The sequence below is a fragment of the Quercus lobata genome, chromosome 2 (assembly GCF_001633185.2).
Source record: "Quercus lobata isolate SW786 chromosome 2, ValleyOak3.0 Primary Assembly, whole genome shotgun sequence".
Taxonomy (NCBI): Eukaryota; Viridiplantae; Streptophyta; class Magnoliopsida; order Fagales; family Fagaceae; genus Quercus; species Quercus lobata.
Genome location: NC_044905.1, coordinates 62,803,943 through 62,829,368, shown reverse-complemented (window position 1 = coordinate 62,829,368; position 25,426 = coordinate 62,803,943). Strand labels below are relative to the sequence as shown.

The 25,426-nt window shown below is 33.8% G+C and overlaps 3 protein-coding genes across 4 annotated transcripts; 1 reads left to right on the top strand and 2 right to left on the bottom strand.

The window, feature by feature from the left end:
- On the top strand, positions 1-4,743 carry LOC115976123 (enhanced ethylene response protein 5). Of its 2 annotated transcripts, XM_031097238.1 has the most exons (13): positions 1-316; positions 356-668; positions 759-852; positions 932-1,021; positions 1,332-1,397; positions 1,646-1,735; positions 1,867-1,923; positions 3,064-3,125; positions 3,454-3,541; positions 3,907-3,983; positions 4,085-4,159; positions 4,252-4,357; positions 4,436-4,743. In XM_031097238.1, coding segments are annotated over exons 1-13 (1,251 nt in total). In that variant the 5' UTR covers positions 1-315; the 3' UTR covers positions 4,568-4,743. The 2 variants fall into 2 exon arrangements, with proteins under 2 accessions (XP_030953098.1, XP_030953097.1); XM_031097237.1 differs by having other exon boundaries at positions 2-668.
- Positions 4,744-6,161: 1,418 nt separating this feature from the next.
- Positions 6,162-12,060, bottom strand: LOC115976122 (glycine dehydrogenase (decarboxylating), mitochondrial-like). The gene is made up of 15 exons (XM_031097236.1): positions 10,637-12,060; positions 9,945-10,190; positions 9,774-9,851; positions 9,576-9,676; positions 9,303-9,498; positions 9,076-9,201; positions 8,740-8,925; positions 8,507-8,620; positions 7,996-8,148; positions 7,490-7,678; positions 7,336-7,413; positions 7,130-7,255; positions 6,952-7,050; positions 6,652-6,769; positions 6,162-6,445 (listed from the first exon to the last, which is right to left on the bottom strand). The coding sequence occupies exons 1-15, from the start codon at positions 11,876-11,878 to the stop codon at positions 6,351-6,353; spliced, it is 3,147 nt and encodes a 1,048-aa protein (XP_030953096.1). The 5' UTR covers positions 11,879-12,060; the 3' UTR covers positions 6,162-6,350.
- A 4,809-nt stretch (positions 12,061-16,869) lies between these two features.
- Positions 16,870-24,744, bottom strand: LOC115976121 (glutamate-rich WD repeat-containing protein 1). The gene is made up of 12 exons (XM_031097235.1): positions 24,585-24,744; positions 24,325-24,491; positions 23,609-23,687; positions 23,078-23,260; positions 22,865-22,963; positions 19,215-19,380; positions 18,989-19,095; positions 18,702-18,841; positions 18,529-18,601; positions 17,886-18,001; positions 17,586-17,703; positions 16,870-17,460 (listed from the first exon to the last, which is right to left on the bottom strand). The coding sequence occupies exons 1-12, from the start codon at positions 24,630-24,632 to the stop codon at positions 17,329-17,331; spliced, it is 1,428 nt and encodes a 475-aa protein (XP_030953095.1). The 5' UTR covers positions 24,633-24,744; the 3' UTR covers positions 16,870-17,328.
- Positions 24,745-25,426: the final 682 nt, after the last annotated feature.

Here is a 25,426-nt window from a genome sequence, read left to right as displayed (position 1 = left end):
GTCCTATTCTTGTGAAGTTTATTCTCATGTGTGTGGGAGGATGTATGCATCCAAAACTACTAATACCGCCTTCCAACGACGGTTAAACGGAAACTCTCATTCCAGTGACTGTAAAAGGACATAACTCATAAGAGCACTCTATAGTCTATACTCTAGTCTCTCTCTCTCTATATATATATATATATATATATCGTCACTCAATCCATTATAAACCACACTCAGAAAACACAACACTGAAGTCAAAATCCTTTCTTTCTTTGTATTGCTATTGGGTCTCCAACTCAAATCAAATTTGAAAAAGCAAAAAAGAAACTAAGTCTAATACAAAAACAAAAGCAAAAGCAAAAGCAAACAATGGCGGCGTACCCGGGAATGAGCATGGGAGAGGCGCACAGAAGAATAACGGAATACCTAAACCGCTTCTCCGACGCCGTGTCGAACCAAGACGCCGCCTCTCTCCGCTTCCTCCTCTCTCTCTCCTCCAACTCCCCTTTCCTCCTCTCCCTCGCCGACGCCCTCAACACCTTCCAAGACTCCGGCCGACTCATCAAGCACTCCGATCACTACTCCCAGTTCTCCGATATCCTCTTCAACCTCTTCCGCTCTCTCCAAACCTATCGTCTCGGTAACCTCTTCGATTCCTACCAAGCCTTCGAAAAATCTGCCAAGTAAAACCCTCTTTTCTCTTTGTAAAAATTCAAAATTTCACTATTTTTTTTTAATTTTTTTTTGATGAATGTATTGTTATTTTTTTGCAGTGCTTTTATCCAGGAGTTTCGGAATTGGGAATCGGCGTGGGCTTTGGAAGCTCTCTATGCTCTTGCTTACGAAATTAGGGTTCTTGCTGAGAGAGTATGGATTTGGTTCTCTTTGATTTTTTTTATCAATGTGTTTTTGGGAGAGTATTAAATTGGAGTGTTGGTGTTTGCAGGCTGACAGGGAATTGGCTTCGAATGGGAAATCGCCGGAGAAGTTGAAGGCGGCCGGCTCGTTCCTCATGAAAGTCTTTGGGGTTCTTGCTGTATGTTTCTCCTTTCAAAAAATCTCTTAAACTAGTTTATACAAATGTATATGTCTATGTTCATGTAAGTATGTTTCCCATGAAATGTACTTATATTTAAAAAAAAAAAAAAAAAAAAAAAATTTACTTTCCATGAGATGTGAAACTTATCTTGTTTACTTGTTCAATCTTCGTATTAACAACGACTAAGACTTGGTCCTAAAACTTTGGGGTACCTGGTATATATATTTGTGAAATGCCTTTGTTCTGTAATGGTTTGGTTAAATGAGCTGCCTTTTGTTAACGGTTTGGAATGATTTCTATGTTGTAGGGGAAAGGCCCGAAACGTGTTGGAGCATTATATGTGACTTGCCAGTTATTCAAAGTTTACTTTAAGGTAAAAATTTTTATGTTTCTTTCTGCGTAGTTTGTTGGTATCTTGGTGTTTATTTTATCTTCTAATTTGCTTTTGGTAGTGTGGTGACTTAAGATTTGATAAATGAGGTTGCTATTGTGAGTTAACGGGTAGTAATGTTATATTAAGACATGAAGATAAGAGCAATGTAGAAGGTAGACATAATTTAGCTGTTAAAAATGTCATGACTCTTCCAAGTACTGAAGGACTTTTCTTCCATTCTTTTGCAGCTTGGTACAGTTCACCTTTGCCGCAGTGTGATCAGAAGCATTGAAACTGCTCGTATATTCGATTTTGAGGAATTTCCTAAAAGAGATAAGGTTGGTGTTGAATTTGGTTGTAGAAAGATTTTATTTATTTTTTGTTATTGTTACAACATTGATAATAGATTGCCACTATTTTGTGCTAATCTTTCCCCCAGAGGCCTTGACTATCATGATATGCTATGCAGGTCACCTACATGTATTACACAGGGCGTCTGGAAGTGTTCAATGAAAATTTCCCTGCTGTGAGTGGATTAAATTCCTTTTAAGTTAATCATATATTTCTTGCTTGTTCAGACATAAAGTTGATTTTTTTTTTTGGGGACTTACCCTTTGGGGCTTGGAGTTTGACACTTTAATTCATACCAAATTATTGTCATTATTTATTTAATTTCTAAAATTTTTATGATAAATAAAAACTATTGATCAACTAGAGGGAAAAGAAAGGATACAAGATATTGACACAAACTAGCAGTTATTAAATATCAATAGCTTCAGACAGGAACACCGAAAAGAAAATTTGTGGATTAGGAACTCACAACTTGAAAATGAAAAAAGAAGGAAGCTTGCAACCTAACAGCAACTAAGACAGTTAATACTAATAGATGAACAAATAGGTTGATTAGTTGATAACATGGATGAAGAAGTGCCCTTGTCTCACACAAGGACTTGCTTGTGTTGTTTTTATGATTTTTGGTGGCTACTTAGCTCATCTCATCCTGCAATGGAGTCAATGGATTGTAAAACAGAAGCCACTTCTTTACAGCTATTCTAGTAGAATCTAGCTTTTCTTTCTGGCCGCATCTGATAAATATGGGCATTCCAGGCTAGCATTATTTATCTGTATATTTGTTTTGTTTTGTTTTTGGTGAACATTACGGGCCAAATTGAGCTCCAAACCCCAGAGAACTTGCCTTTTAATCTTCTTATAGCCTAATCTAACTCATCACCTTGATAAGTCACTCACGCATCCAATGGATTTTATACCCATGAACTCACCCTCCACCTAGAACTTATAACGGAAGGAGCTGCCAGTTGAGCTAGAGCTCATTGGCTTAACACATCGCTCCAATTATCAATTGCCCATCACTTTTCCAGAGTTGTAGAGCTTTCTGAAATAAATCTTTGGCTAATGAATCACCTAAAAAAAATTAAGTTATCATGCTCTGTGTCGTCTTTCTATGAAAAGCACCAAAGTGCTTTTCTCACTTATTGTTGTGCTGTTAACTTTGATGGGGCAAACAATTTCTTACTTGTTATGATGTTTAATCTGATTGGATTAAATGACTTCTGCTCATTTCTGCGCATGCAAGAGTTCTGAAATTAAATATTTGACTTTTTCATAACTTCTTTTATTGACAGAGTCTAACTTTTTGACTTGGCAGGCCGATAATAAATTATCATATGCCTTGACACATTGCAATCCTCGCAGGGAGGCAAATATAAGGTTGGTCCAGATGTGCTTGCTTCATTTATTTTGCATCTGCATGATAGAGAGACTTTAACGGGCTTCTTCATTATCTATAATAAGAATTTCATGTACATATACAGAAATACATGCTTATTGCTGGTTAAGTTTTGGATCCAAGATATCTATTTTAGCATGTATGATTAATTGGCCATACCAACTCCTGAATATTAATTTTTAACCATAGAAAGTTCACATATTAAGATGATTTATGAAATTGGGAAAGTCAACCTTGAAAAATAAGAATTCATGGTGGTTCAGTAGCTTTATAATAATGACTTACATATTCCTTTTTTCATTGGAATAGGATGATACTGAAATATCTGATCCCTGTGAAGCTTTCCATTGGCATCTTACCTAAAGATTGGCTCCTGGAGAAGTATAACCTGGTTGAGGTATGGCATTCCTATTAATTTTTTTTATTTTTTTATTTATTTTATTCAGGTGCCTGTTCCATAAGACATTTTTTTAATGTTTGGCAGTTCTTGCCAGTGAACATGAGATACCTTAGTGTCACCTAGGTTTGTTGTATGTTTGATTAGTGCAACAATATTGACCTGTGATCTTTTCAAGAGAAAACAAACAGAGAACAAACTAAATTAAAAGAATCAATCTGTGCATGTGCTCCTTCACATTTACCAGTTTGAACTTGGATAACAAGCTTTTAAAATGTCTCACAAGCATCGATGCACATAAAGCTTTTCTGATTGGGTTTTACGTATCTAATGAACTTTTTTGTTTTTGTTTTGTACTTTCACAGTACAGGGATGTTGTGCAAGCTCTAAGAAGGGGAGATCTCCGACTTCTTCGCCATGCTCTTCAAGAGCATGAAGACCGGTATGTTTGACTCTCTCTCTCTCTCTCTTTTCACTTTTTCAGAGAATTGGTGCATTGAAAATTTTTCTTGAGAGTGAACATTGAGTCCTTTGTTTTATCAGCTTCTTAAGATCAGGCGTATTTCTTGTACTAGAGAAGTTAGAACTCCAAGTTTACCAAAGATTGGTAAAGAAAATGTAAGTTTCCATGTCACTTTCATTATTCTGGAGTTAATTTTTAAGTGTTAGTCAGAAGATGTGCTCATGATTAAAACATGCTTGTCGTACAGTTACATCATTCAAAAGCAAAAGGACCCAACCAAAGCTCATCAAGTGAAGTTGGAAGTAATTGTTAAAGCATTGAAATGGCTTGAGATGGACATGGATGTGGACGAGGTACTTCTGTCTCTCTCTCTCAATTGGTAGTTTTTCTTGGTGGGAAATCTCATCAGATATCTGTTGCAATTTTTGTAGGTGGAGTGTATAATGTCCATACTAATATACAAGAATCTTGTGAAAGGGTACTTCGCGCACAAGAGCAAAGTGGTAGTTCTAAGCAAGCAAGATCCATTCCCTAAATTAAATGGAAAGCCTGTCAATTCATAGGATCTCAATGGCAATAGATGGTTCCATTTGTTTAGCCATATGGCTTCTGTTGTATTTGATGTAGAAAAATTGGTAAATTTTGATTGGGCAAGGATCAGCATTGCACAGCGCTGATTATTTTAAAGGGGTTTTTTTTCACCCTCATGAGTAATAAAAAAATACGAGTTCACTTACAATTTGCAAGTGGTCTAAAATTCTGAAACTTTCCATAAAGGTGGACATTGATAATTCTCACTCTTGTATTGTCTACAAGTTGCCAAGCATGTTAAAAGAAAAATAAAACAAAAGTTCAGGAATTAATATATATATATATATATATATATAAAAGTACAGATCTTATGTTGGAGAGCATGAGGTTGTGTTATGTGGTGTATTTTTTGATGTTCTTTTTATTTATGTTTCTACTTTAACAAAGTTTGCATTTATATCAAATTAAGTAAATGTATATATTAATTATCTATAGTTGTGTATTAATTATTTATATTTATATTAAATGAATTTATAAGATTATTTTTATAAACTCAATTTAAGAAATAATTTTTAGTTGGAATAATATTAGATTTACAATATGACACTCTTTCTCATGTTTAGTTATTTTGACAACAATTGACACAAAAATTAAAAAAAAAAAATTATGAATTCACTAAAATTAATCTTAACTCCTTAAATTTCCTAACTCTTTTCAGTGACACAACCCTTTAATCTTAACACACATACGTACGTGCATGCATTCATTCATTCATACATACATACATATATATATATATATATATATATATATTGTAGTATTTATTCTATGTAATTAGAAAGATAACTAATAGAATGAATGCATTTATTTTGTTATATTAATTATTTTAAGCATAATAAAATTTTAATGTCATTTTTCTAAGTTTTATATGAGAAACAATTGATTTTTTTTTAAAATTTTTTTTATGTGAGGAACAATTGATTTGAAATATGGTATTCTTACTCAAATTTTAGTTGTCTTTGCAATAGTTGAAACAATGTCCAACAAAAAGGAAAAAAAAAAAAAAACTTTACTAACACTGCAAATTGAAACAATGTCTAACAAAAAGGAAAAAAATAAATAACTTTACTAACATAAAATCCAAAATCCAAAATGTAAAAAAAATAATTGAAGGATATTTGCATTTTTTAGTAGGCATGAAACATGCTTATCTATATGAGCCATTACATCATGCAATTTTCAATTTAAAAAAAACACACACATATATAATATGATCAAATCACTACACTATTTTTAGTGTCTTTTTATTTTGTCTATAAAATAATTAAAGATTATAGACATCGATAGTTGAGGGTGGGGATATGAATCTCTCTATTGGAAATTTAGGTGCTAACCAATTAAGCTAAATCTTATTGAAATATGGGAGAAAACTAATAATAAGTTGCATCGCATATCGTGTATGAACTCAGCTAATACCACATATTAATCTTTTTGTTTAAATCAAAGCTTGAATGATATGTATCCAGCTAACGACATGAAGGTTCATCCAAGCTACGGCTAATGCTAACACAACACCGATCCTTGTAAAGAATTAAAAGGGATAAAAAAGAACAAAAACCCATCTACTGGAATCGGAAAATAAATCAGAATCGAAGTGACGCCATTTCCCTTTTTTTGTATCAATAAAAGTTTAAATGGGCACAAATTGATCCACATCCCTAAGCGAACCAATGAAAAGGAATATTTTCATATACAGTTAAGAGAACGTAATGGTGGTTCCATCTCCAAAAAACTTCATAAGGCATAACCACAGGTCTATGCACTAGCTGCAGCTTGTTCTTCAGCAACTTCAGATGGAGTAAGAAGGGTACAAATGAGGTTGCGGTCACCATACACATTGTCTATGCGCCCTGGTTAACAAAATCCAAAGAAGTTCAATTAGTATTTAACATTCATTTGTCACTTCAGAATATATGCACATAGCTAATGCATAGGCTTGGTATTCTATTTTGTGCACATTAAATCCATCGGTTTTAGGTTCTGTTAGCTATATGGAACATATGTGTAAAGTAAAAGACAACTTAGCAAATAGAATTTTCAACATTATCAAACATACCAGTTGAAGGCCAGAACTTAGCAGCTCGCAGCCAAGAAGCAGGGAAGGCGGCATACTCTCTTGAATATGGTTTTGTCCATGTATCCTCCATGAGTAGCGATGGTGGATGAGGAGCGCCCTGTGCATGTAATTCTCGGTTAATTTTGTTTCAAATACATGTATGTACATGTGCTAATAACCAAGCTATTACATACAAAAAGTGTAACTTTGACCTGTGCAACCCCAATTGCAAAGAGTAATTCTATATCGAAGTGTAAAAAAACTAATGAGGCAGTTTGTGGAGAAACATATTTTGTTTACCTTGAGAACATTGTTATGAATATCAGCTTTCCCATTTTCAATTTGAGCAATTTCTTCTCTAATGGATATTAGAGTGTCACAAAATCTGTCTAACTCTGCCTGTAAAGAAGATAATAATTTGTTCTTAACCAACACAAGAAGACAAGAAAAGGAGGAAGAAAAGGAACAATTGGATTACCTTGCTTTCACTTTCTGTTGGTTCAATCATTAGTGTCCCTGGAACTGGCCATGACATTGTTGGTCCATGAAAACCATAATCCATAAGACGTTTAGCAACATCTTCAGGCTCTATACCAGCTGTGTTCTGCAATTAAAATGACTCACGGTAAGCCAATGTAAACTTACAGAATTGGGAATCCATAGGAAGAGTATGATTTGAGATACCTTGAAAGCCCTCAAGTCAATGATGAATTCATGGGCAACTGTTCCATTGACTCCTCGAAAAAGAATGGGGTAGTGGCTCTGTAATGTCCACATCATTATATCAACACATATATGCTAACATAAAACCAAAAGATAAAAAGGATGATTCAAGAACCTCCAAACGTTTTGCCATGTAGTTTGCATTCAAGATTGCTATCTTTGAGGCTTCAGTGAGTCCCTTAGAACCCATCATGGCTATGTATGTATATGAAATTGGCAAAATAAGCGCAGAACCCCAAGGAGCAGCAGAGATGGTACCAAGAGGTTGAGCCCTTTTTGGTGCTGGAATACCGACTGCCGGTACCTGCAAAGGCAAGGAAAAACATTATTGTGACAGATTGATGAATGTATCTTATAGAATTGCAATCCAAAAGTTGGGAACACATTTTCTAGGATTATCAATGAGAATCTTAAAGCAAGTGGTTCATGTCAGATGCACCAAAATACCCGGGTGAATAATTATTTTTTCATGTTCAATATACTCAACATGTTTGACAGTTGTTTAAGGGTTTGCATATAGTAGTATCATTCTTCACTCAGAAAGTTAAAATTTTCAGAACAGATTTAAGACTTATTCTAGCGTATTTTGACATCATATGTGATGTGACGGGTTTCTCTTACCACAGGATGTGATGGTAGAAATGGTGCCAAGTGTTCCTTCACGCCAATGGGACCCATACCAGGACCACCTCCTCCATGAGGAATGCAAAATGTTTTATGCAGATTGAGATGGCAAACATCTGCTCCAATCCAACCTGGGCTTGTTAAACCAACCTGTAATGAGGAAAAATAATCTGAAATATCATCAACAAGGATATGCATATGTTCCTAAAATTAATTAATAGTCACAAACAGCTCAACTCATCTAAGCCATAATTCCAACTGCGGTAGCCAATTTCTAGGATTCATGTATGCAACCTTCTATTTATCTACACTTTGTAAGTCGAAAGACAGGCATGAGTAGGCTACTTAAATTACTGGAAATTGGATCCAGCTTTGAGGGAAATATACTAGTTGGCAAGTAAAAGCATTAAGGTGAAGAAGATTTTAATATTGATTTATGAATTACTCTTTGAAACACTCTTCAATCACTTGTAGGATATGAAATGAATTGAGAGGAGAGAGAACAAACCTGTGCATTCATGTTAGCCCCATCCATGTAAACTTGACCTCCATTGTCATGAATAATCTTACATATCTCATCAATGCCTTCTTCATACACACCATGAGTTGAAGGATAGGTAACCTGGTAATGGAGTAAACGATCATGCACTTTGACTATGTGTAGTGGAACTTTTGTTAAAGTCAGTGGTTTTTTTTCATTTTTTTTTGAAGTAATACAGTTAAGAATTCAGCTAACCATACCATGAGTGCGGATAAATTCTCCCTATTTGCTTCAGCAGCCTCTTTTAACTCATCAATATTAATGTTTCCTTTTGCATCAGTTCCAACAGCAACAATTTTCATTCCACACATAGCAGCACTTGCAGGATTGGTACCATGTGCAGACACAGGTATAATACAAACATTGCGGTGATGGTCTCCTCTGGCCTGCATTTATTATTGACAGATGGGTATGAAAACTAGAAAAAAGAAGAAGCATTTTTTACTGTGTTAAAAGAACTCAAAAAGAAAACAATAATGTGAAGATATGCACTTCTAAAAGGAACAATCAATTTAGGTTAGAAGATTTCAATATACCATATGGTAAGCACGTATGACCATTAGCCCAGCATACTCTCCAGCAGCACCAGCATTAGGTTGTAAAGAGAAAGAGTCAAATCCAGTGATGGTGCACAAGAGTTTGCCCAAGTCATCAAACATTTCCTAAGAAAATGGAAGATAAATGGTCAATATGATGGCTAACCTTTGCCTGCACACATTTGAGATCTCAAAGCAAAGTAAAAGCCACAGAAGAAGTATCTGACCTGATATCCCTGGGCTTGTTCAATTGGAGCAAAAGGGTGAATATTAGCAAAGCTAGGCCATGTCACAGGCATCATCTCTGTCGTGGCATTTAGTTTCATTGTACAAGATCCTAGAGGAATCATGCTGTGGCACAAGGACAGATCCTTTGATTGTAACCTATGAATGTATCTGAGCAGCTCATGCTCAGTATGATACCTGATAAAAATAAAATAGTCAGAGCAGTTCTTGGATTGAAAAGAACAACTACTGAGTCATTAGAGTAGGATTTCTACGTGTTAAAGATCGGATGGGCAAGATATGGACTCTCTCTGATAAGCCCAGTTGGGATCAGGGTATCAACCTCTGGTGCAAGAGATGCAGCACTGAATGTCACCTGACAATCGCAATATGAAACACTTAAAATTGAACAACCAAATAATGGGAATAGTTTCAAACATTTTATCATAAGTAAGAGGGACGGAGGCTCTCACTGGTTTGCCACAAGCAAACACTTCAAAAAGCTGGTCCACATCCTCTAGTGTTGTTGTCTCATCAAAGGAAATAGTAATCTGGAATGCCCAAATAAAATGATTTCTCAATATCACTATCAAATGAAAGCATAAAACAATAGTGATCACAATGTTATCTAAAACCGCAATTACCGTGTTTGAATCAACAACCCGCAGATTCATTTCCTTTTTGTAAGCAGCATCAGCAATTGCCTTTGAGTCGGAGCACTTGATCCTCACGGTGTCAAAGAAAGGAAGCCCCTGAACCTCCACTGTGCCAAGCTTCTTCAGGCCACATGCAAATGTTGCAGCAAGACCATGGACTCTCTGTGCAATGGTCTTGAGTCCTTCAGGCCCGTGATAGACAGCATACATGGCAGCCATATTTGCAAGTAATGCCTAAAATTCAAAAAATATTTTCCTTTAATAATAAGCATAGTCTGCAATTCAAACCTTCAGGTTCCAATTTTTTCTTTTTTTACATGAAAAACAAGCAAAGGGAATATAAAGGCACTTGTGTTATTCAACAAGGTTTGCGTCATTGTGATAGTATTATTTCCAAAGGTTGCACATTCAAACATATGACAACAAATAAAATTTGAAATCAATGATCACTCACTTCTCCACAAATTTAGTAACAATATCAGTTATCCAAAATTAGCACTTAACCTTTTCGCGGATTCAAATTATCATTATATTTATTCCTTTTTTACTTCTTTTCACTGAAGAGTTGCAAACTTAAAATAATTTATCATCTACTTGAAAATTATACTAATTCTAAATATGCAAGGCAGCCTAAATCAAAACCATAAGTTTGACCAACTGGATAAATAAAACTATCAAACCTGAGCAGTACAGATATTGCTAGTGGCTTTATCCCTCCGGATATGCTGCTCCCTAGTCTGCATTGCCATTCGAAGTGCAGGCTTTCCCGTAGAATCGATACTAACACCAATAATTCTCCCAGGCATCATCCTCTTATGCTCCTGTGAAGTAGCTAAGAATGCAGCATGGGGACCCCCATAACCCATTGGCACACCAAACCTCTGAGCTGACCCAACAGCAATATCAGCACCCAATTCACCAGGTGCCTTCAAAATGGTTAATGCTAGAAGATCAGTTGCCATAACCACCTTAACCCCTTTAGCATGTGCGTTCTTTATAAGCTCCTCATAATCCAAAACCTCGCCTTGTGTCCCTGGATACTGAACCAAAACCCCACAAACATCATTGGATTCATAATCAAAATCCTCAACATCCTTAACAACCACTTTAAGACCAAACCCATCAGCTCTAGTCTCGCAAACATCAATGGTCTGAGGGTGACAATTATTAGCAATCAGAAATGTCTTCTTTTTACCCTTTTGGATGTTATTACACATGGCCATTGCCTCTGCCGCCGCGGTTGCTTCATCGAGCAATGAAGCATTGGACATTGGCAATCCAGTAAGGTCAGAGACCATGGTTTGGTAATTGAGCAAAGACTCAAGCCTGCCCTGAGATATCTCAGCCTGGTAAGGTGTATACTGTGTATACCAACCTGGGTTTTCCATGATGTTCCTTAAAATCACAGGAGGGACATATGTGTTATAATAGCCCATCCCAATGAAGGACTTGAAAATCTTGTTCTTTGAAGCCAAATTTTTCATGTGCTCTATCATTTGGCTCTCTGTCAATCCCTCATCGAACTTGGTAAAGTCCATCGACCCAATACGGATTGACTTGGGGACTGTGGCATCAATGAGAGAATCGAGGCTTTGGAAGCCACAAAGTTGAGCCATTTTGGCTTGTTCCTCTGAGGTTGCAGAATTATGGCGGCGAGGAAAAGTGTCACTGGGTTTGAGTGAATCCACGGATATGGATCTGATTTGAGAGTTAAGAGAAAACCCATTTGGAATTGAGGCACAGGTTTGAAATAGTGAGCGAGAGTTTGCAGGGATCGAGGGAGCTAGAGATGAGAAATACCTTGAGGTTGAAACAGAGTATGTAAAAACAGGGGAAGGAGAAGAAGAAGGACGTGGGTGTTTTGATTCGGACACGAGTCGTCGGAGAAACGCCTGGTTGGCGAGCCGACGAGCACGGTCCATGAATCAGAAATAGAGTCAAACAGAGGAATGTGAAAGTTGGTGAATGAAATGAGAGAAGCAGAGGAAACAGAGGATATGGACTGTACAGGTACTAGTAAATATTTGGGCTATCTTAAGTTATTTTGCATGAATTGAAAGTGGGAATTTTTTTTGAGAAAAAAATGAAAGTGGGAATTGGTGAGAGAAAGAGAGAGATATAAATATGTTTATATAACAGTAAAGTTCTTGTATACGAAAGTGGGGATTGGGGGTTGGTGGATGGTATTTTTTTTTTCTCTCTTTCACATAACAATTCTATTTAAATATTCATAATTAAAAAAAAAAAAATTGTATCAAAGAGGAAGTATATATAAACTCAAGCATCCTATGAATTGGAATCAAAGATATAGAATCATAGATAGAGTTCTAATGTGTGACAACATTTTCATGATAAGTTAAGTGTTAATAGATTATAAATCAAAATAGAATAAAACTATATTTCAAACCACTGTCACTCAAAATAAGATTTATCTTAAAATATTATGATATTTTATTATATTTATGCACACCTTTTTTTTAATGGATATTTGTACACAATTTATTTATTGTGAAAATATTATGACAGGTCAAAAAAGGCTTATTGTAATTATAGATTTTTTGTTGTTGTTAATTTTATATCAATTACTAATACTTATTTTTAATGCAGGTGATAATTCAAATTTATTGACGGATTGTTGCTGTTTTGGAGTGACTAATTGTAGCAATAGCAGAGAATATGCACGCACTTCTCCACTCTTTGCTAGCTGACTTTGCAATTTATTTTCTCATCTGACTATCTGATCCTCAGAGAATCTCTGCATCTCTTTGGAATCATGGGGAGTTGGTAGCATGCGCAGGTCAAAAGATTCGGTGCACGTTAATCATAATTCATAAGGGCAAGGGACTAAGAATTAAAGATAGTTATTACCAAAAAAAAGAAAAGAATTAAAGATAGATACATCACAAATAAGTGCACACGCTTCTACCAAACTTGGCAAGCATGTGACCAATTCACGGGATTGGCTCTGCTTTGATCTCTCTGTCAGTGCAGAATTTTGTCACATCTGTCAAATTTTACAGAAACTGGTACCAAATATCTAGTACCACAACTTGTTAAAGGTGTGACTTGACTTGTGAGTTGTGAACTTGTGATTCATTGTTATAAGAATTTATCATTTACATTATTGTTTAAAAAATAAAAAATCTAATGAAGATGTCCCGGATGCACAAAATAACATATGTTGGCCACCTTTTATTTTAAAAATTTATCAGCCAACATATTTATTTACATATACTTAGCATTTATACTTAAGGAAGCCAATTATGGTGCACAATATTATTATTTTTTTGGGATTATATATATCCTACTAAGTGGTTGCCCAAAAATTTTACAAATTTTAAAACTAAGGAAATAAAATTATTTATTGTTGAATATAAATAATAAAAATAAAAATAGATCATTATTTTTTATAATTAATTAAGTAATAGATTAAAAACTTTATCCTTTTTTTGTTGATGTAATTAAAACCTTTACTTATAGGTGGAAGGTTAAAATTGCTTAGTTGGAAATTAAATGAATATTAAATAGTATCTATTTCACTTTTAAAAAAGAGTAATACATATAACAAATTAAAAGATAATGAGGAAGATTAAATGAAAGAATTCTCACCAAATGTGTCATATGACAGAATCTAATACTTTTTTTTTTACTGTAAAGATAGAAGAATCTCATACTTATATATATATATATGAAGTTTTTGTTTTTTATATATATATATATATATATATATAGTTTTACTTTTGCTTATTGTTTGAGTTTTTAACTTGAACAGACTTAGAGAAGATTCCCAATCATCTTTGATGTTGAATGAATTTCTTTTTTGGGCCAAGACAACGGAATTTGATTAACTATTATATTTTAAAAGCCACAAATATTCAAAATAAATTTTAAAGTTTTAAAAGTTTCAAATAAACAATAAATTTTAAAAAAATCCTAAATTAAAACCATACACCTATTTATAGTGATGTTATTGATAGAAAAATGTTTAATAAATAAAGCAAGTTTGTGTGGTTATTTCAATACATATATCTATTATATTTGAATATTAGTTTACTCTATCACTCTTGATGTCGATTCTCATATAAAAAAAAGACACTTGATGTCATTTTGTTTAAACACTTTTCATTTACAGTGTCACGTATAATGAGTTTATGGTTTGAATTATACGTATTTGAATGTTTAGAGTTTATTTTGAGATTTTTGAAATGTGAGGTTTAATTTTAAACTACCCATAAATAATAGAATTGAAAATGTAATTTATCCTAAAATCATTTGTGTACATCATGCTAATGTGTGTATAATTGCTCCAAATAACATGTACAAGATGAAATTTACATGTTTAAAAAATATGACAGTTCTTTTTTTTTTTTTTTGAGAGAGAGAGAGAGAGAGAAATATGGCAGTTCATTGGTTGGGTGAGTGATGCTAACATTCTCCAAATAATAATAATGATGCTACGTACTGATGATGCAAATTACTTACCAACCAAGCACCCTACCCAGAATCAATCAACCTTGAAATTTCTTAGGAAACTCAGCAATATGAGACCATCCTGAATAGAGTAATGTTACGTGCACAAAAAATTTGACAATAATTTTCACATCAATTAAGTTGATAAATTTTTATTGATTTTCATCTGAGCCTATCACTAATATCACTTTTTTATTTACTATTAACAATTTGTCATGTCAACATATCTTAAGTTTTTGTCAAATTTATTGTGTCTATAAACTTTCTCGCCAAAATATTTAGGAATTAGTCAATTCATATCTAAGAAACTATACTTTAGGTGTAGAACAACAAGAGCAAATTAATCCACATAAAAATCAAAGTCTTTTTATTTATTTATTTTATTATAATTTTAAATAATAATAGTCAATTGCAAATCATAAATTAATAAAGACTCAGTCTACTTGCACAAATCCTTTGCTATTTTTATAGGCATTCAGCAGCACCCACTTTTAATCAGAAAGAAGAAAAATCTAAGTTGCTTATTATTTTCCAAGAGCATGGTACTAACACTTAAAAATCAAAAGCAGTTGGTGTAGGATAAATGCTTCTGTCCTACCTTTGTCTCCGCCGGCCTGACTAGTCAACAAAATATTATACTTTTAAGCACAAGGAGTTATTTTCACCAACCGCACTACCAACCAATTTGTGTCTGTGTTTGTCATATCACAACTCACAAGCCAATAATAAATAACTAAGCTGAACAACCAATGGTATTATTACTTATTAGTGTTTAACTAGTTTTGGAAGTCATAGGTGCTTATGAAGATGCCAGGATAATTTGTGGTTCCAAACTTATAAAAAATAAATGTTCAATCAATAGTTTCTAATTAGTAGAACATCCCAACATATTCTCAAAAAAAAAAAAAAAAAAAAAAAAAAATCCCAACAACAACAACAATCAAAGTATTTAGTCCTAAAATCTTGAAATTTATCGGCTACACATATTCTTCTATTACTTACCTATTTAATTAGAATAAAAATAAATTCATTTATAATAAAGTGACTAAATCTTACATTGATTGTCAACTTGTCTTCATCCTCATTTTTTTTGCCTTGAGATGGGTTGTGAATAAAATGTTTGCCACTAAGCACAAACAAATGCGGAGAAAAATGTCTTTTTTTTTTTTCTTTTTTTTTTTGAGAAGGCGGAGACACATGTCTTGTAGTATGATGATGATAATAATAATAATAATAATAATAATAATGGCTTTTGGCTATTTACAATTTATTGACTACAATAATGGCTATTAACTATTTACAATACTACTATTTGTCTTGCACTTGTTGATTACAAGAGTCTGTTCACTATGTACAATTGTCCCTTTATTGTTTGCAAGGAGATCCATAATATTTCTCGCATGCTTATTTTTATCTCTCAATTCTAAATGTTATCAAATTATGTGCCAACAAAGTGCGGTGAGTCTCACCATTTTGAAACAGTTAATGAATCTAGGTGGGGGGGAGGGAGGGTGGGTTGGGGTTTAATTTGCCTGCCTAGAAATTCCGAAGGTTATTAATTTGTCTTGTAATCGATTTGCTATATTCAATTCTCACCCTTTTTCTTCTGCTCGCATCTTTAGAGTATTTTTTTTTCCTATAACTTTTTTCTTCTTTTTTGATAGATTTCCATTTATGTATTTCTTTTTCCATTTATATAATAAGTTAATAACTATTGGTTTTTTTTAGAATCAAACACACATAAGAGAGAAGAGAAGAAATGATGTTTCAACACAAAGACACAATACAAATTTCACTCAAAAGTCATGATAACTTTTAAGGGAAGGGAAGGTATAGTTTATTTTTTTTATATGCAAACTTCATTTATAAAAGAAAAAGGAAATCATTTATATTTTAACAATGTTTTCTAAAGGCTCAAAACCTACAAAAGAAAAGCAAATGTTGTAATAAAATAAATAAAGCAGAACAAGTTTTATTTGAAAACATTAAAAAAAAAAAAAAAAAAAAAATATTACATTTGAAGTAATTAAAAAAAAAAAAAAGAATCGCAAAATTCTAATGTTATAATTTATCTTCCTCAATATAATTTTTGTATAAATAATAAAATATAATTATTAGATAATAAATTTAAAAATTTAGAATTGTTTTCAAGTTAAAATTTGAATTTTCAAATGCATATAAGTTCACAATTTTGTTTGTAATATAGTACAAAATTGATCATTTAATATGTCTAACTACTAGTCTTTCTTTTCTTTTTTCCTTTTTTAGTGAATCGTAAGTGAATTTTGAATTTAAAAAAATAAATCACAAAATAACCAGTTCATTTGTAATTAAACCCCCTATTAGATCAACACGGTACATGCGTGGGTCGCTTATAACTTGTCCCCCTGAAAGCAAATTTGGGCTCCGTCATAAGTCCAAGTACGCGAATTTTGGAGGCCAGTTGCAGATAAACTCGTATCTTTTACTTCTTTTTCTTTAAGTGGCAATGGCCAATGGGTTATCTCCAGTTTGTATTTGTAACGCAGTTTCTCTACAATTGTGGCTGGTGACTGGTCATGAGATTGCTAAATCTTGCATTGCTTTCGCAGTCTTCTTTATATGACAAATACATTAAAAATTACAAAATTGAAGCAACTCTGAGGCTTTTCAAAACTTTTGGGAGCAACAGTAACAACACACCCAGAAAATAAAAAAATAAAAAATTATAAATAAACAAAAAAATCTTGGAAATATTCGGCCATAGTAAGGGCAGTTCAACCAACCCTAATCCGAGCTCCAAGGCGATGTATGCATTAAGGCAGCAGCTGAGGTCTGCCATCACATCAATGCCACCTGGAAACATACAGCTGATGCATGCTATCACACCATTGAAACATATGCCAAGGACCATGTGTGAGTTTCAAGCACCCTCTGAGGGAAGGGTGGTCTGTATGTTTGAAGGCATCAGGATGTTAAAACCATCTGCTGCAGTAGATACAATCATTCCTGGAATCTGGGAATGCCAATGAAGTTCTTTCAAGTCTTTCTGACCCTGTTTAAAGTCAAAGCACAGTTGATTTAACATGCTGAACTAACTTTTCAAGATCAAACAAAAGATATATATAAATATATATATATATATATATATATATATATTTTGGAAAGAGAGGGATTTACCTGGTGAACAAATAGAAGTTGTGGAGGTAGATCTGCAGGAGCATTTACTTGTTCTTTTGTTTGAGCTTTGAACTCTGCCTCCTCTTCCTCATCCTTTTCTAATGAAAGGTCCCATATTCTAGACAAGGAAGCCAAATGAGGGAACAAACCATTTATACTTCAGAAAAACATAGCTTAACGGAAGAAAACAAAACATACTTCTATTCAGAGAAGCAAAATAGCAAAAGTACAAACTTATGTTTGGATGATCCCTTCTATCAGGTTTTTCAGGCCTCCATTGCATTATTACATGTTACTTACGTGAGTTGATTGTCCGATGATGAAACAGCCAAAGTAGAGGCCTCATGTGCACTCCACTCAATGGATGTGATAGGGTGTTTATGGTATTCAAAATGTGCTACTACAGAATCTCCGTCCTGCTCACAAAAAAATCACATCTCACATCAGCATTATCAACTAATATCCTTCTTTGGTAGAACAGAAACTTGCAGTCAAATGAATAAAACCAAAGGCCTTCATATATATACACTTCTTGCTATCTTGCTCAACTAAGAAACACACCCACCCCCAGCCACCCAAACCCCACACACACACACGCACACACATATAACAATAAAGCAGGATGAGAGAAGAAAAAGAACACTAAGGTAAGCAGAGTAACAGAATCAAAAACCAAGTTACAGATCAACTTGGCCAGCTTTATCAAGACTAATAACAGCCCCATTTAGGAGTGGGCCAGTGACAGATCTGACTTTATAGATTTAGCAATGCAAATCATAAAATTGAAGTAGAAGAACAGGAGATTGAAGTTATTTCAGATGAGGCACATGAAAAGGCAAAAAGATTGATGCTGTAATACACTAACAAGCCTTACTTTGAGAATTTATCAACCTATTTTTCTCAAGAAAATACGAAAGAATATCCTAAGTCAGACCAGGCATACCTTGAGCAATCTGAGATCGCGAATAGAAAATGTACCGTCGTCACTTCCAGATGCCAACATACAGCTAGCCAGCCTAATCAGAATCAAGAAAATGCCAAAAATCTCATTAAATAAATGAAATATGAGACAAGTAATGATTTTCAGCTCAAGGAAAAACTGGGATTATTAAACACCTGTTCCATGAAATGACATTCACATCTGCATTATGTGCCTTAAAAGATGCTGCCGCTGACTTCCCTAAACGGGTATCCCATATTGCAATAGTCCCATCCACAGAACAAGAGGCAAACACATGAGGTTCTGTAGGGCTCCACTGCACAGAAAAGAGTTGGAACAAGAATGGTTACAGGAATGAAAAAATAAAAGAAAACTATTGAGGTTGAATCATTAGCTTCAAATGCATATAGTTAAAACCCAAAAAGATACAAATCAACTACTGATGCACGGTTCAAATACATACTTGCAGATCTTCAACACTTGCAGCATGACCAATAAATGGAGTAGCATCAACATTCCATGTTGCACCAGATGTAGGCTCCCACAAATAAATACAATTCTTGCAGTCCCCTTCAGATAATGAAGAACATCATCAAAGCATTAGACCATTTTCCATACATTAAACAACTAGCAATTAAAGTTCTTGTAGTGGAGAAGCACAAAAAAAAAAAAAAAAATTCAAACAGTACCAGATACGAGCTTTCCTGGGACAAGAGGACTCCAGTCTATAGCATAGCCTTCATCTTTGTGCTTGAACTTCATTAAAGGAGCCTGATTGAAAACTGAAGAAGCTCCCTGCGCACCTTGCGATTCCGATTCTGCTAAACTATTCAGATGAGAGCTGAAGTCCCATACCTGCTCAATAGATTAGCAATTATTACAAAAAACAAATTTCACAAGTTCAATTTTTAAGTTCATATTTTTTAATTCAATTTTTTTTTTTTCATTTTCCAAAAACTTTAAAAAAAAAAAAAAAAAAAGTTCATATAAAAACTGGATTAATCATGTCATAATTTTTTTGGGCAAGTTACACATACACCTAGTTGATTTTCAACTTACAAACTCACCCTCCACCCACTCTTTTAGGAGGGGGAAGTGCTATTTGAAAACTGTACCATAATTTCCAAAGACTATTTTATGTTATCTTGAATATCTTTGTTGGTCATTGACACTTTCTGAAATTTTGAGGCACCAATGTCAGTCTGTCACTTATAATGGTATATTACTAATAAGGGAAAAATATACAAATCTCCCTATGCTTTCCCCTTAAATCACTGAACCCCCCCTAAATTTTCAATTGCAACACTTAATCCTCCTATGGTATTATTTTATGTGTAAACTGTTAATCATGTAACACTAAATCTAACCTCCCAGAGGTTTTGAATGAATGTAAATCTAAATCCCCCCAGGTATTTGAGTGCAACACAATACCCCATGTAGTACTGTTTTATGCGAAAATAATATGAAAGCATGTCATTACATGAGCAACTCACAGTTTGTTTTCATGGATGTTTAACAATTTAAATATAATGATATAAAACAATAGGGTTAAGTGTTACACTAAGAATTTCCTTTTGGGGGGGGGGGGGGGGATTCTGTTTTTTGTGGGAAAATCACAGGGTTGTGGTATTTTTTTTTCATGAAAAAGAATGTTTAGTTTATTTACTAAATTACACATTACACCCCTAAAGTTCCAAAATTTGATTCACTCCCCTAACATTAGGGTTTGTTTTGATAGGGAGTCCTGTCCATGACAGTGCTGAGGTGGCCGTTAAGTGCCACCTCATCTAAAAATGATGTTTTGTCCACGCCAGTATAAAAAATATAATTTAATACTTTATTTTATTTTTCGTTATTTATTTATTTTTCCGGATTTTAATTAATCATTTTTTCTCTATCATCACTTTTTCATTTTCCATTTGATTTCTTAGGAAACAAACACGGACACAAGCCCAGTAAACAGATCTCAGCAAACCCACACACAAACCCAAAAAATCAAGATAAGAAACATAGCTCATCCACCACCACCACCTCAAAGCCTTAGTCCCAAATTTTAGGGGTCGGCTATGGATCCTCAACAATGTAGTTAGGGTCAGCCACATGTATTATTTTCCTCCATTCTATTGTACCTTAGGTCATACTCTCTGTTACTTCTTTCCTAATTGACATGTCTTTTTTTTTTTTTTTTTAATTACTTTTACTAATGTTATTTTTGGTCTTCCTCACCTTTTTACGTTCCCTCAACTTGGATCAACTCATTCTTTCTTACTGGTTCATTAATCGCTCTCCTCTGAACATGACCAAACCATCTCAAGCAACTTTCCCTCATCTTTTCATCAATAGGGGCTACCCCTATCTTTAAGAAAATTTCTTCATTTTCCATAAGTTACTCATTTTCAGAAAATCATACAAAGTTTTCTTTGCCAAACACAAACAACTCAAATGGAATGGATTTTCCAAGATTTTGTGGACATCCAAACAGAATGGATTTTTCCAACCTTCAAAAAAACCCTAGCACAAACGCAATTACTTCCCACACAACAATATTTAGATCTACTAATTATAAACCCCCCAAAAACAATTCCCTACGAAGCTTGGAAAGGTATATTGGAAAGTAAAACAACGAATTAAATACGAGAAATCAAAGATGCAAACAATCAAAGAATGTATGTAAAACATTAGATCTTGTGAAAGAAAAGTAGTGAAAAGAAAATATTAGATCTTGGGAATGAAAAGTCAAATTCAAAGGGAAAATAATAATGTTAATTTTCTGTGTAAAAAAAATTAAAAAACGATAAGATTTCAAGAAAAAGAAAATTGGATGGATATGTGTGAACTGTGTAGGCACCATAGTGAGCCAAGAGCTTAATGGGGTCCCTAGTGTAAGGACCATAGCACTGGCTGTCTAAGATGCCATTGTTTCTATCAGATCCTCTGCAACAATAAGTGCAAAGACAGCTTTCCGAGGTCCCGTATTAAGGAATAAGTACTCGGCTGCTTGTCAGAGGACCTCTTTTTGGGGTTTCAACTTTCACTTGCTCCTCTATTGCAATTTGTAGTAGCACCTTAAGAAAGTGCAGGGCCTTCTGTATTCGTATTTTCTGTTTTTGTTGTTTAGATTGAGATCTTATTTCTTCCAATTCCACTTGTTCTATTTCATTTCATAAATGGGTTTAGATCGAGATGCAAAGAAAATCATGTTAGAATTTTATTTTACTTTACTAGTTTATGTAATTTTTGGATTTTAAAAGATTTTTTTAAAAAGTTTTTCTAGGCTATTTAGTTGATGTGGCATAATTAAATGACATGACATGTTTTCATTGGACCAACTGTCATATGTGATAGTCTTTTTTGATAAGTTCATATGTGCTGTAGGTGGCATTTAACTGCCAGCTAGGCACAAGCACGGATAGAAGGGTTCCCAATCAAAATGAACCCTAATGTTTGGGGAGTGGATCAAAATTTACGAACATTAGGGAGGAAAATGAAAAATGCCCAAACTTTAGTGATGTAATTTGCAATTTAGTATTTTTTTAATAAATAAAAGATTTTAAGGCCTATTCCTACAAATGTAAATAGCTGCATATTATAAGCATTTCATTATTGAGTGTCTAATTCATGAATATCTAACCACAACTTGGACACTTTGTTAGGAACCTGGCAATTCCTAAAGGGGACGGAAGGGCAGTGCATGAAATGAATAGGAATTGTAAGGAAATTGACTTGATCCAAGGTAGTCACCCCCTCCAAAGAACTTAGAGTTGAGAAAAACAATAAAAGATTAAGAGAGAAATAACAAATTGGTTATTCTTATTCAATGCTTAATTGAGAATTACAATGATGTATTTTAATTGACTAACTAATCTGCCATGTGCTATTACTAATATCACAAGTGTTTTATACGAAATACAAGTGATAAATGTGATTAGCATGCTAGACTACTACCTTTTTCCTGATAGTTAATTAGTGTGCTAGACTCCTAACCAATCCATTCTTGCTTATCCAAATGTAAGTAACTTTCCTAATCTAATTCAATCTTTGGGATCTCATTCATCTAAGGTATTTAGGGTTCCTAAAACATTTTCTTTAATTAGCACCTTTCTTGGGAAAAGAGTGAAGAAAGGATGAGGGTTAGGTTTATGATTTCAAACCTAAACAACCCCATAAATATGTGATGCAAATGTTATTTTCATGCCCTAAACTTGAGACTCCAGAATCTGAAGTTTTATTGCCATCATTCCACAATGACTTCTGCTGCATTGACAGCAAGACAAGAAAACTAACCAAAAAAGGTATCCAAATCACAAAGAAACCACAATATATGGACACAAAGTCTGACCTGCACATGACCATCATCTGCCCAAGATGCACATATATGGGGATTTTGTGACATAGCACGGATACGATTAATACATCCTTTGTGAGCTACCTTTCGCAACTGTAAAGGCAAACAAGATAAGGGAAAAATATATATAGATTAGGAGAAGAACAGGCAGTGTAGATGGACGTCAGTCATGAAATTAACAAAATGTCAAAGAAAACAATATGTTGCCTGCAAAATTGGTGTCCCAGATCCACCCAGCTCCTCATCTTCACCATCTTCATCACTATCACTACTCTCACTCTCCATATCAGCATCATCAGTTGCGGGTTTGGAAGGCACTAATTCACGTCTTTTCCCAGTGATGTTAGATACTTTAAATATTCCAATAGAGTTCCAAGAAGGTTTCTCTGCCTGCAGAAAAGAACGGTGATGTCAAGATAGAACTTGGGTAATATTTGCGTAGAAAATATCAAAGGAGTATTTCTTGTTTTGGCTGAATTATCAGAGGAGTAAATCAGAAGGTCAAACAAACTTGAACATGCCTCTCCAAAATATTCAGGAAAAAATTGCTACAGCATATTGGAGTAACATAATCCTTATTTTTTTTTTAAGGAAAAAACAAAGAAAACATAAATACGTACTGATGCACCAACACTTTGCAAAGACCAACATAGGTTTCCACATAGAGATGATTATACCAGAAGTATATTTATGTTCACTCCATGACCATATATAAAGACATCAAAAAACAAAGCTCACCTGAGTCCCTGCGACAAAATACACCGTGTGTGGGAACTCTGTGCGAACCAACCCCAGCGTATCACGAACAACATCAAAGCTGTCAAAACAAATTTTTTTTTTGATAAGCAAAGCTGTCAAATATGATTTCATTCTAACAGTAAATAAGACTTCTTTAAAAAATTAATTAAACAAGACTTTTTCACTTCCTGCAATCTCTAGTCAGAATGAACCGCTAAGGTGTGAAAATAATGTTTGCATCAATCTTAACAATCATGTACAAAACCTAATCTTTCAAAACTAATTAAATTCTAATACTAAACTAAATAACAAGTCACTAAATTTTCAGCTTTTTCACATCAATAAGAGAATTAAAAATGTATATTTTCCTTAACCCACCTAGAATTCAACAAAAAGATCACATTTATATGTCTATTTAAGATTCTGTTCAATTTGAAACTTTCTGAGTTCCTCAATTTATCAAAAACTAAAGAACAAGTTTACTAAATTTTCAGCTTGTTCACATCAATAAGAGAATTAAAAATGTATATTTTCCTTAACCCACCTAGTATTCAACAAAAAGATCACCTTTTTATGTCTATTTAAGCTTCTGTTCAATTTGAAACTTTCTGAGTTCCCCAATTTATCAAAAACCCACCACTCAAAACTCCAAATCCTACCCTTTTTTCCTCTACTTTCCCATTAACCAAACAGAAAACAAAGAGAATTAAAGGCACCTCAGGCAGGGCCACCCAATATGGAAGGCGTGGAGTGAATTGTAAGCAGAAGGCTCACACTGAAGCTCCTCTCCTTCTTCCAATTTGTCCACACCTGGTTGCCACACCTTCGCCGGCATTGACGGTATCGAAGAAGACGACGAAGACCCATCTCCTTTTTTCGAGTCCTGCACACAAAATCACAGATGGTTGTCAAAAAAGTGAACCCCATTAACTGAAATAACTAACCCAATAACGGTAAGGAAGAAAAAAAATTGAACCTTGTTCTTTCTCTTGGCTTTCTTTGGGTTTTTTAGGCTGCGAACCATTTCTGGGTCTCTTTCAGGGGACGATGGTGGTGCAGACAGAGTTATGCAGAGGAATGAGCTGTGGAAGGGTTTTGGTTCAGCTAGGGTTTTTGTTTTATACGCTTGTAAAGAAGTACCACAATATTTTTGGGTATTTGTAAGAGGTACCTTTATCTTTTGTGGTATTATATTTGTTTACATACATTTGTAATAAATGACTATTAAGGGGTTTTTCTTTTTTTTTTTCTTTTTTTTTTTTCCACTTAAAATACAAAATAATACACGTTTAAATTTGAGGTAATTTTTATCTCAAAATTTTTTTTTTGAGGTAATTTTGATTTTGATTTTTTTTTTTTTGTTGTTGTTGTTGTTTTGAGAATCAGGTAATTTTGAAGTTGATCCTTCAAATTTTAAAGTTTAGGATTTTTAATCCTAATTTTTTAGAGCCGTTTTTAATATGTCCGTAGATGTTAATCATGTGACCATTAAATGCCAATTAAGAAAAATTCTAGTTCTATAACTTATTTTATACTTATTTTGTACTTATTTTCACAATTATATAATATGACTAATTGTGAGTGGTAGAGAAAAAGTGGTGGATTTATATGAAAGTAGCAAGCAGTTAGTCACGGTTTACTACATAAGATAATTATGAAAAAATGTATGATAAATGTTGTGGTCCTAAAATAACTCGTTTTAATTCATGCTTAAGTCATATCAATTATCAACATTTGTTTTATTTATTCATCACATAATTCTTTTTTATTGATTTTTTTTTTTATTTATAAATTCAACATATGAGTATATGACACGTA